The sequence below is a fragment of the Mustela nivalis genome (genome assembly GCF_964662115.1).
Source record: "Mustela nivalis genome assembly, chromosome: 6".
NCBI lineage: Eukaryota > Metazoa > Chordata > Mammalia > Carnivora > Mustelidae > Mustela > Mustela nivalis.
The window spans coordinates 15995725-16008852 of NC_139025.1; the positions used below are offsets into that span (position 1 = coordinate 15995725).

Here is a 13128-nt window from a genome sequence, read left to right on the forward strand (position 1 = left end):
TTTGTCAGAAAGAGAACAAGCAGGTGGAGCAGCAGGCTCCCCGCTGAGCAAGGAGCCTGATTGCGGGACTTGATCCCAAGACCCTGGGATCATGACCTGAGCTGAAGGCAGACGCTTACTGACTAAGCCACTCAGGCAACCCTCTAATACTATATTTTAAATGTGGAAAATGGGTACTACCTAACTTAGCAAACTCCTAAGTGGTACTAATTAAAGGCAGCAGTGGTCTGGAATTATAGGCGTGGCATTCTCATTAAGGGATGTAGTGGCTGCATTTATAATGATTACCAAAAAACCCCATTTACTTGCATGCCTAATTTGTTAATGAATAATACTGGATATGGGGGAATGGGGAAGCAGGAGAATGTTAATATTAAGTAAGAAAAGCTAATACTTGGGACACCTGGCTAGTTCAGTCAGTGGAACATGCAACTCTTGATCTCAGAGATGTGGGTTCGAGCCCCCACATGGGATATGGAGATGACTTTTTAAAAAATGAAATCTTTAAAAAAAAAATGAAGAGCTAACACTTGAGAAAATAAAGAGCATGAGCTACCGAAGCCTGTGTATAAAGTTACAAATCAACTCACCATCAATAGCAGCTGTGTGAGTCTTGCCAGGGGCAATTGTACGGATCTTATAAAAGGACAGCTGTTTGGCCAAGGTAAAGGAGGTTGTGTAGGGAACTTCATGGTACGCCTGAAACAAGGTAAAACACAAAGCAAAGACTCAAAGGTAAAAATGAAGGGGTAGTAGACTGAGAATGTTGTCATGGTGAACAAAAGGGCTTTTAAAAGCAAAGTTGTTATTACGAAGAAAGTGCCAGGTAGCTTTACATCCAATAGAACACAAGACAAAATAAGCTCAATATGTAATTAGAGAATTTAATTAGTGTATGAGGCAGGATTTTCTGACAACAGAAGTTTTAGATACCTAATCTAAGAGTATAAAAAACATGAACTCTGTATCACAGAAAGTATCTACACAAGGATAGAGCCATTGACATTGTTCTTGGTTAGAGACTCTGCGTATCTAAAGGCAGGGCAAAGAATTAAAATCTTGAGGACTCTGTCCAGCCCATAATGCAACAAGTTTACTGTGATTTAATTTCATCTATAAGGCAGTGTTCTCAATATGTTAAAACCCATGTTCCCTTTACTTAATTAATTGATTTATTTGACAGGGAGAGAGAGCACAAGTAGGCAGAGCGGCAGGCAGAGGGAGAGGGAGAAGCAGGTTCCCCAGTGAGCAGAGAGCCCGATGTGGGACTCGATCCCAGGACTCTGGGATTACGACCCAAGCCAAAGACAGTCGCTTAACCAACTGAGCCACCCAGGCACCCCCATGTTCCCTTTAGATTAGCATCAACACAATGGAATACTATGCAGCCATCAAAAGAAATGAAATCTTGCCATTTGCGACAACATGGATGGAACTAGAGCGTATCATGCTTAGCGAAATAAGTCAAGCAGAGAAAGACAACTATCATATGATCTCCCTGATATGAGGAAGTGGTGATGCAACATGGGGGCTTAAGTGGGTAGGAGAAGAATCAATGAAACAAGATGGGATTGGGAGGGAGACAAACCATAAGTGACTCTTAATCTTACAAAACAAACTGAGGGTTGCTGGGGGGAGGGGGGTTGGGAGAAGTGGGGGTGGGTTTATGGACACTGGGGAGGGTATGTGCTTTGGTGAGTGCTGATTCACAGACCTGTACCCCTGGCAATAAAAATACATGTTTATAAAAAATAAAAAAAGAAAAAAAAAAGAAAAAGAAAAAAATATTCCCCTCATGTAAGTTTAAAATTTCACAACAAATCCAATGTTACAATAAAAACCCAAATCAAGCAATGATATTTCTAAATATGCCTTTTCAAACTATGTAGACACACTTCCCAGACTTGCCCCAAATTTGTACTGTCCCAATTGAGAATCATTACTTCAGAGATTGCTTAAAAATTCTTTTTTTTCTTTTAAAGATTTATGAGAGAAAGAGAGAAACAGAAGATAGACAGACAGAGTGGGAGAAGGAGCAGGGGGAGAGGGATAAGCCGACTCCATGCAGAGCACAAAGCCCAACTCGGGGCTCAATCTCAGGACCCTGAAATCATGACCTAAGCCAAAACCAACAGTCAGACACTTAACAACTGAGCAACCCAGGCACCCCACTTGAAAATTCTTATTCACCGAGTCAGGAAATTTTTGTCTCTCTTTTTTTATTTTAAGTAGGAAAAATGCCGAATGTGGGGCTTGAACTCATGACCCTCAGATTGAGAGTTACATGCTGCACCAATTGAGCCAGCCAGGTGCCCTTGGAAACCTTTGTCTCTTAATTTGTTTCTTTAGAACATGACAAAAACTCATCATATTAACACAAAGAGAAAATGAAGACTTAATATCAGCAGTGAATTTCATGACATCTTTCAAGGAAGTGAATGGTAATTACATGTACTAAGCCCGCACAGGATCAGTGATTTGGGAGCAATAAAACTTAAAAAACTCTCCAGGGAGGTGGTACATGAAAATGTTTCATGTTAATTTTCTTGTACCTAATTCAGTAATAGGGTAGAACCTGACCCATCACTTGATTCTTTGTAACTAATTTATTTATTGAGGCATAATACACTATAAAATCTTGTACAGCTTGAAAAATTTTTCTGTATGCCTATAAATGTAAAACCACCAGATCAAATTAGAAACCACTTCCATGACCCTAGGATCCATTCTGTTAATAACCATACCCCTTTTCCCAGAAGTAACCACTACTTAGACTTCTGCCATTCCATGTAACTGGAATCACATAGTGTGTACTCTTGCGTGGCTGGCTTCTTTTGCTGAACGTAATAATGTCTGTGAAATACTTTATTCTAGGTAAAATTCCACGGTCACTAACCAACAGCATTCCCAAAGAAATTCCAACCTAAGAGAAGTTCTGACAGCGTGGTTAGGGCACCAAAGAGGGTACTCACTTCATGGTTGATGATTCCAGACATGCACTGATTCAGACCCAGCTTGTTGAACTCATTGAGTCCACAGGCCAGCACTTTGCCTGACTGGGTCAGCAGAAATGTCCCATCACAGCCACACTGAACTGCAACAATAATCAAGGCCTTGGGAACATCCACCTGCATGAAAAAAAAAATCAGAAATATAAAAAAAAAAAAAATCTCCAGACATAACTTGCATTAGGGAAAAAAAATTCTTTCAAAAGTAATGTCTTGCATGTAGCAGAACTGCCCCACAGGAAAGACTGCTATATCCTCTTCAGATTTTTCCCAGTGGCTTAAAGACTATAGTTTTCAACAAGGAACTCAGGTTTGATAATAAAAGGCAATTCCAGGTTGGCTAAACAGACAGCCCTGTCAATGTTTGTTTTAGTAGTAGGTCTTACTTAGAAAGGCATCTCAAAAAACACTGGGAAAGGAGAAGCTTCAACCCATTGCTGATTCTGTCCTCTGAGAAGGTAGGCCCCACGACAGCTACAAAAGAAACTCAGTAGCCCTCAAGGGTCTTAGTCTGGTCACATTTTAAGTGTGGTGACAGAGTACTGAGATAGCAGCCAGGACTTCCTTCCAACTGCTCACATCCCTCTAAGCTAACTAAACAGGGCTGGGAATAGTAAAGGGACAGGAGGTTTGTCTGTGAAACTCAAACCTCAGTGTTTCTATTACAGCCTTTTCAGAAGAGGAGCATTCATCGTCCCACAAATACTATAAGTTGATTTTTTAAATGTAAATAAACATAGTTAACAGTGAATAGTACAGTCAATTACAGGCAACCTTCCAGTGGGCAGGCCAGCCAGCTGACCATGCTCCTCCTGCAGCTTTCAGCGCCTGTGCCAACTCTGGCAGGGCCAGCTCCTGCAGTGCCGAGAGTAATTTGGTATTATGTTTCATACAACATGACCCCTAACTACAAACATGTATTTCATCTGGTGTTCAACTGTGGAAACTGGAGGCGAAAATGGCTGTATTGGGTAAAAAGATAATATACTGCTTTCCAGTAACTTCCCAAGGAACTTTCTAGGGTGTATTTAGCTTGATGTGACTTTTTCATGGTACATGCTGATTTCAGCTCTCATTCCTGAATAAAATGTGACTCCAGAGTGTCCACAATGACTGTATACTCTTTCTCAACTGTTTATGATTTAGTCAGATGACAAGGCCACATAGTGCTAGATTGTCAGTCTCCCAGATAGAAAATATTCCAGAAATAAATACCTTGACATAAGGAGTCAGGGAAAGAGCAGTCTACATTATCAGTGGAATCTGTGTGACCTAGATAAGCTTTAGGAAGAAGCTGCTTCTGAGTTTACCTTTTGTGGTGTATAATAATCCTCTTCTGAATCCAAACCCAGTCGTCCTGAGACACACATAAGAAAGAAAACCATTAAAATGAAGTCCTTCATCCCAATGAAAATATTGTGTAACATTCTTTTACTGAAGCAACACTTCTCAAGTACAGGCTACATGATGTGCTTAGATACATACAAGCCTGAAATCAAGTTGGCCCCTGGGAATAAGTGGACAGAGACAAGGCTACACCTACCATATTCGCCACAGCCCCAAGAATAGACTTCTTTGTTTCGTGTCAAAACCACCACATGATTATCTCCACAGGAGACCTGCTCCACTGGATTGTTCAGGAAGAAGTTCAGCTGCATGGGTTCTAGCACTTCAGGCCCAGCAACCTTGTCTACCCCCATGCAGCCATAATAATCAGATCCAAAGGCGTAGAGCTGACCTTCATCTGCAAAAGGAAGGAAGGCCATAACCATCAAAAGAATGACTCTGTCCAATCAGAAAGCTGGGCAGGGCTAGAATGTGATGGTCCCAGCGAGGGATCTCATACAAAATGACTACGTCAGAGAAATCCGAAGGACAGACTTTTTAAGTCTAGAGTTGCTTTTATTTAGGGGGTCATGGGTACTATTACAACAATTTTTAAAAAAGTGGTAGTACCATGCTGAAATTCTATTGGGGTCATCTCTATTTTCTAGAGAAAAGTAAAAGTGAGTAATGGCAAGATGAAAACTAAACTTTAGCACTGGGTATTATACGGAAGTGATGCACCACTTAACTCTACTCCTAAGACCAACACTGTACTGTATAGTAACTAACTCGAATTTAAATAAAAATTTGAGGGAAAAAAATGTAAATGGATTAAAAAAAAAAAGCTAACTAAACTTAAACTCTTGATTCCTGTTTTGATATTATCCATACCTAACTAGGTGGTAACATTAGTAGTTTTCTCCCCAACTGGAACATACAACGTATTTTTCCTGAACCCACCTCTTCTGTGTTCCACGTGCCTTTCCTTGCTTATCAACCACCCTAATACTATAGCAAACTGAGGATGTTGTTATTAATGTGTGTATCTGTTCACTGTCTTGGTTCTCTGAACAGTGTCTTTTGCTATAAAATCCCAGTTAAACCTGCATAGCATTAAGTACAATATCCCACATTAAATGCGCCGGGATGCTTACTGTTGATGGCTTACCTGTCACACAGACAGTGAAATCATCACCACAAGACACCTGACGGATAGCTTTGCCTTGCAACTTTTCCACATGCTTTGGCTGTCGGTAGGAGGCTTTGTCTCCATGGCCCAGCTGACCATGGAGTTTAGTACCCCCTTGCATATTCTGTGAAATAAAGAGGTCTTGTGAAGTTTTAACTTTTCATGCCAAAAGCTAATCTTCAATATAACTTCTTATCACAACACCAAAGGAAAAAAACAGCTAGAAATTTAGAAATTAAAAAAAAATAATCAAAGAAAAGTCAACCTTTAAATGATGGTTAGTAGAAAACCCCTGCCAACAGGTAAAGATTTAAAAAGTATCCAGATTGATATCCATCAAGACTTAAAAGACTACATTCCCAATTCTGTCCTTCTCCTTCAAGTCTAAGGTGAACTTTTATATTTAATTATGAGTGTTAGTGAAAAAAATTCTTTATATAGTTTGATTGTTTTCTACTGGAACATAGCTTCTTGGAAATCCTTACTAGAAGTTTTACAAACTTTGGTCATAGTTTCCCTGAAATATGGAACAATTATAAAAATCTGGCTGCATCAAAGAGGTTGCTACATAGTACTGAGAATAGTTCAAAATGATGTTTCAACAGTTTTATAGAGAAAAGTAATTCTTTTCATTCAAGAACACAACTGTAAGTGCTTATGTAAATGTTTTTTAAGGGACAATAACTTCAATTCATCTGTGGCAGCCCCTCAGGGGCTAGTTCTTTAAGGGACAGGGTTTTAAGGAAGTAACAGTTAATATTCTATAACAGAGGTCAAATATTCATTCTTTCAACCTATCGCTAATTGAACATCTACTGTACACACTTGAGACAAAGCCTGTCCTTGTGGAGAAGTTATCTGTGATGCTGGAAAAAAATGAGCTCCCTCAGGAAGGCAGGGCTAGAATGTGATGGTCCCAGCGAGGGGATCCAGGAAGAAGAGGAATAGTGAGAAGAACTGAGGGCCTAAGACAAGGCTGGGTAAAGGAAAAGCACCCTGAAACAAGTGAGAAGGCACAAAAAGACAAGAGAAAAGCCAAGAGAGGATGCTGTCATGAAAGTCAAGGGAAAACAAAGGTCAAAGGAGGAAGAGATCAACTATGTCAAATGCTGCCAGGAGGTCAAGAAAGTAAGGACAACAAAGTATCTGTGTTTTTTAAAGGATTTTATTTATTTATTTGAGAGAGAGAGAAAGAGAAAGAGAGAGGGCACAAGAGAGGGGTGGCAGGCAGGGGAAGAGAGAGCAGCAGATTCTCCACAGGGAGCTCAACATGGGGTTTGATCCCATGACCCAGCGATCATGACTCGTGCTGAAGGCTGACACTTAACCGACTGAGCCACCCAGGCGTCTTCAAAGTATCTGTTTTATGTTCACAATTTATAGGTCATTTTATTAAAAACAGTTTTAATCAGGTGGCAGGGATGGAAGCTGCATTGGAGGTGAATGAGGGGTGAGTGGGAAATAAGAAAACAGGTAACAAATACAGGTAGTTTGTTCCAGAAGGTGAGAGAGAGGATGAAATCTAGAGGGGAACAAAGGAAAATTCTACTGAAGATATCTTCAATCACTGATACAGGTCTTGGAATTTTCCTGATATGGTCTACTGCTTCATTTGTTTAGAACTATTTCATAGATACTGGTTGCTCCGAAACTCACGGTAACAGAACAGAGTGATTAAGTGACTTTCTGAAATCACCCAGCTGTAAATGAGAGTCCAGTCTCCTGAGTCCAAACCTAGGGCTCTTTTCATTCTTTTTTTCCTTTCTCCCATTCATTCATTCATTAAGAAATATTTACAAATGATCTAATATGAACCAGGCACTGGGGAAAGATACCTCCATGAACTAAACAAAGATTCCTGCTCTCATAAGAGCTTACATTCCAGCACCCCAACGCTGCCATTCCTTCAGCACACGTTCAATGAACAAAATACCTAGACAGCCTCAGCCCAGTGAACAATCAGGCTTACGTCAGTCTTCTGACGTACTTAGCATTCACTTACCACCCAGGTGTATAGTTCCTTCTCCACTGTGACCACAGCAAAGTGGGTATTCCCTGCACACACCTGCCGGGCACTACAGCCACTCTTGATGACATCCAGTTTCTGGGGAGTGGATTTTCCACCACCCCAAACATAGACTTCACTGGTTCGTGACGTTACCACAGCAATGGGTGCTTCAGTCACAGTGCTTGACCTGTCAACAACCCCCAGAACAAAAGCACATTTAACATAAAAAACTATATCAAAGAAAAATGCTTCCAGTCTGTTCCCAGAGAAGAACTGCCAATTATGGCGTGAGACAGTATGTTCCTTCTCGACAACTTATTTCAACCCTCTATCATTGCAGGCCTTGCAATTCCTGCCTTAGGGCTTCATCACAGCACAGCCAGATCGGATTCCAGTCTGGTCCGTAACACCTACACTTTTCAGTTTTTCAACATTCATCATGGTAATGATGTCCACTTCAGTATGAGGATGAAATTATAGCCTTTTGTTTTCTCAGAAATGACTATCTGACACTTACGCAGACGTTGGCTTCTCAAAGGATGCCAGCGGCTACTTACTGGGATCAAACAATGCATGGAGCAAAGAAAGAAAGACCCCCTGATGATATTTTAAGAGATACCACTTTTTACGAGTGTCCTAGGCATTACCTTGGTCTTTTTGTAGGTGCATTAAGCAGTGTGACTTTTTCCTCCATCTCTCTACCAAAAGAAAAGCAAAGATACATGAGTGAAAGAATAGGTTCCTACATTGTTCCAGTGTCTCTTTAATACATTTCACAGATTTAATCATCTATAAGCCATATGCCTCCTGTAACACGACAATACTTTTGGAAAAGTACCTCGATACGATTCAAACAGTTACACGGGCCTGGCTTTGGACAAATCATTAGATACGACAGAGCAAGTAGTTTGGGGCCATTTGTTTTCTTTCTCCCAGAAGCATTCAAGCTGGAACAGAGAAACTAGAGTACTTCTACTGCACATTTTAAATACCTGTTGACCTGTTGACCTCTCCATCCAGGCTGCCTACTGACCTTCCATACCCAGCGTCTCTAAACCTCAGCTCATTCTCTTTCTCCCATACAGCCTTTCTTTCTGACTCTCCTACTTCTGCAACTGGCACTCCCCATTCTCCCAGTGGACTAGGCTTAAAACTTTTGACTCACCTGTCTCCCTCTCTTCAATATTTGAGTCCTACAGATTCTACCAATACAGCACCCTTTATATTCCCCTCTCCTCTCCAGGCTTGCCACATTAGCTCTGGGCAACTCTGCTTCCCACCTAGATTGCAGTAGGACCTCCCAATAGGTCTGACTCCCCACACTGCCAATCCACTCTATTAGTCCCATACTGAGTTAACACTGAGATTAGTTTGCTAAATGAGTCTTCCTTAGGCATGCCCCTTATCACACGAACTACCCTCTCATAAACATCCGCTACTGTATGATAGCTTGAATTAAGCACAGATCCCTTAGCCTAGCATTCAAGAACCTTACTACCTTTCCAGCCTTCTTCCCTTCTATTTACTCCCTATATTCTAGCCCAGGATTCTTTTTTTTTTTTTTTTAATATTTTATTTATTTATTTGACAGACAGAAATCACACGTAGGCAGAGAGGCAGGCAGAGAGGGAGAGGAGGAAGCAGGCTCCCCGCCAGGCAGAGAGCCCGTTATGGGGCTCGATCCCAGGACCCTGGGATCATGACCCGAGCCGAAGGCAGAGGCTTTAACCCACTGAGCCACCCAGGCGCCCCTAGCCCAGGATTCTTGTTCTGTCTAAAACACTTATAGCTGAATTCCTGGGGCTGATGCTTAGGTACCAGTAGTTTCTGAAAGCTCTTGAGGTGTTGCTATTGAGAACCCCAGGTCTAGAACCACTAATCTAGTCAAGTAGTCAGTATTTCCTGAATATTTTCCACCGTTTGCTATGCTTTATCCGGAAACCTTTCTGTCTTACGTTTTTCCATCAAAGTACAAAGTTCTAATGAAGTACTGTGTATAAATCTATAATTATCTCAATAAAAACTGCAATTAAAAATTATCGATGCAGGGCGCCTGCATGGCTCAGTTGGCTAAGTGGCTGCCTTTGGCTCAGGTCATGATCTCAGACTCCTGAGATTGAGCCCCACATCAGGCTCCCCACTCAGCAGGGAGTCTGCTTCTCCCTCTCCCTCTGCCTATTGCTCTGCCTGCTTGTGCTCTCTGTCAATAAGTAAAATCTTTTAAAAAAAATTATCAATGGAAATATTTGAAAAGAAGTTAAAACAGTGATTATACTGTTGGGAAAAAAGTCAGATAACAAAGCTACATATGCTTAACCAGCACCAAAGGGTGGTACTACTGAACATGCATTGGACACAAGTGGAAGGTAACAGTGCTATTTCTGGAGTATTACTTTCAGGCACTAAAACACTCACAACACCTTAACTGGAGAAGAACCAGAAAAGATTAATTAAATAACACAACAAAATAAAGGTATTGACCAAATGACAAAGATTATGGAATTAAGTATATACTTAATGTATCTAAGGGCAAGACTTGAAAAAAGAACAAAGCAAAGGTTTGAATATTGGGAAGATACAGAAACAAGGGACTGGCAAGGGAGGAAAAAGGACAGTAAGACAAAAATAGTAGGATGAGAATAATAAAGGGGTGCCTGGCTGGCTCAGTCAGAGGAGAGTATGACTCTTGATCTCAGGGTCATGAGTTCGAGCCCCACAGTGAGTACAGAGATTACTTTAAAAAAAAAAAAAAGGGAGTAACAAAGAATACAACTTCCTTTAAGTTTGGATTTGAAGCCTCCTACAGGACGTGAGGGATAGAGGACCTCCTTCCTATCTCTAGAGACCTCTAACGCAGAAAAAAAATCTCAGGAAGTAACATGTCAACAATCATGCAAACTTATTCTGAAGAAGATTCCTCCACTGCAATATACCATCTAAATGAATGCACTGAAAAACAAAGGCCCACTTTAAATCTATACTACTATCTGACAATTGCTGAGCATCTTGTTCTAGGCCCTGGGCTGAGCACTTTATATGCATTCTCTCCTTTAATCCTTACCCTATCTGACTTTATAGAGGAGAAAACTAAAGAACAAAGATGTTAAATAAGTTGTCAAAGAAAATAACACAACTCAGATACAAACCTAATGATGTTGGAGTGCAGAGCCCTCCCCCTCTTAAGTACTATACTCCAATGCCCTAACTCTAGATTAAAACTCACAGATGAGGACAGCACAGGGCGCTAGGGTCTCATCAGTGTAAATTCAGAACAAAACAGCACAGGCTAAGGAGGTGAAAGTCAGGAGCTCCTCTCAAGCAGCAAAAGCAAAGATGTTGGTAGAAAAAGGCACCAGAGCGGCCAAGTCAGGAAATGCTGCCCTCTCTTGTGGTCCTCTGATCAGGCCTTTAACAGTCAACCATCCACAGAAAGACAACAGAGTGGACGTCTCTGTACTTTACCTCCTGCGTTTCCTGAGAAGAGGGCGATCCAGAAGCTCATCTGCTGTGGGTCTCTGCTCAGGATCCTAAAAAGTACAAACTGGGTCAGTTTTAATTTAAAGGAAAACGGCAAAATGGGGTTGAAAGAGGCATTTTACTTCCTCTTAGAAGGCTGCATGCTAATTACTCAAAGATCACTGTATATTATCCTCGTTTCAAAAACAATTTCTCATGTCACATTCCATGTTTTATGCAGATCATCTTATTATCATCAACACCTGCACATGAATGAGAATGCACCTTCCTTACTTGTTCAGTTACAGCACTGCCTCTCAAACTGCAATATATATAGCACATAAGAATCTCCCAGAGTGCTTGTTATAAAGATTTCTGGGCTTTACCAACAGAAATTCTGATCCAGTTGGTCTGGGGTGGGACTCCGGAATCTTCATTTTTTATTTGTGAAACTCCTCCATTCCCTAGCAGTTCTAACACTCTATGTTCATGAACCATATTTTGAATAATGCCAACCTGGAGCTACACTACTATCTATACAACTACACATATTCTGCACCGTAGGAACTCTAAATTATCTCTGACTACAATTTTGTAAAATTAATCTATGAAAGTTAATCCTGATCATTAAAAAAACAGAGCACTACTTAGATGGCAAAATCATCTCACAAATCAATAAGGTAAGAATAAAGCAGAATAAAGCTTCAGGATTTGTTTCCTGAAACAAATAACTATCATGAATTACCAATGCCTATTCCTCTGGGTATAGCCAGTCACAAATATATCTTACCCTGGAGAAGTGAATGTGTCTTTGTGCCGGTTCACCTATGCATATCATACTCCAAACACTATGGTGTGAAGGGAAAACCCTAAACAGAAATCAACATGTAAGTAACACTTACCTGATCAAGGCACGCATGCACCATCTGAATCAGTTCCAAAGAGTACTGGCTAGAATCAACTTCCATGGCCCGGATTCCTTGTACAATCTTCACACACAAGTTGAGTGGATTCTATGACAAAATGATTCTTCTTGGTTATATAAAGATTATAATCTACTAGTAGGGCCTTGGAAATGTCTGTGACTTTTTCTTTTTCCTTTTTTAATTTTTTTTTAAAGAAATGGCAATGGTTCTGCATTGGGTTTGATTTCTTTCATAACTATTATTATGCATCACCAAGAAATGGCTAGGGATACACTGCTGCAATCAGAAGGAATAAAGCCAAATGGCCAACATAGAAATATGATTATGTGGCCAACAGTATAATACCTGGAGTATATTAGAATCCAACCCTTCAAATGAATCCCAAGAAAAAAGGAAAACAAGATTAGCTATGCTTCCTGGCTTTAAGTACATTCTTTGCCAAGTAATCTGCCTCCTAATTTATATATTCTCATAATGGTTATGCAGGGAATACTCTGCTGCAACAGATAAGGCAGTGAATAATAAGATGACAATGATAATAATATTATAAAACTCATTTTCCTTCCACTAAAGTATTTAGAAGAATCAGATGATCCTCCAGAATAAACTTAAGGATTTAGGAAAATAAACAAGTCTCATGAAAGGCCAATGAATTTGCATTCTCTTACATTTACATTTTTCATATACATTATCACAGCATCTCTCTGAGAAAGATACATATTTTTTCCTTGTTACAGATAATGAAATAGAGGATCAAAGAAATTCTGAAAACTATTCTAAAGTTCTCACACATGGATTGTAGAGAACATTAGATGTGAATCCATTTTTGCTACTCAAATTGGTCCATGGACTAGCAGCATCAGTATCATGTGGGAGCCTGTTAGAAATGCAGAATATTGGGAGGCTCTCCAGACCTACTGAAAAAAAGAGTCTGCATTTTAACAAGGTGCCCAGGTGATTTCCTATGCGTATGAAAGTTGGAGAAGCACTGCTTTACACTGGGCTTTACTTAGAAAGAAGAGAAAAAAGACTAAAAGGAATTTGTTGTCCATTTAACAGTAACAACCTCTAATGTAAGAGTCAGTGTGTGTAATTTTTTTATAAAAAAGGTCAAAACACTTAATGAACATTACATAATTTGCCTTAGCTTAAAAAAAAAATGATGTAGCTGAAGCATAAGAAATGAAATGATTTATCCAAACTATAGCATCACGC

The 13128-nt window shown here is 40.2% G+C and overlaps 1 protein-coding gene across 2 annotated transcripts in view; it reads right to left on the reverse strand.

Moving 5' to 3' along the window:
* Positions 1-13128, reverse strand: part of NEK9 (NIMA related kinase 9) — a 36278-nt gene that overhangs the window by 14884 nt on the left and 8266 nt on the right. For both annotated transcript variants that reach the window (XM_082733561.1, XM_082733560.1), the window contains exons 7-15: positions 11890-12000; positions 10994-11058; positions 8179-8229; positions 7526-7718; positions 5503-5647; positions 4552-4752; positions 4319-4365; positions 2973-3128; positions 591-699 (exon numbers count right to left, since the gene is read on the reverse strand). In XM_082733561.1, the coding sequence (XP_082589687.1) occupies positions 591-699; positions 2973-3128; positions 4319-4365; positions 4552-4752; positions 5503-5647; positions 7526-7718; positions 8179-8229; positions 10994-11058; positions 11890-12000 (1078 nt within the window). The remainder of the gene's footprint in view (positions 1-590; positions 700-2972; positions 3129-4318; positions 4366-4551; positions 4753-5502; positions 5648-7525; positions 7719-8178; positions 8230-10993; positions 11059-11889; positions 12001-13128) is intronic.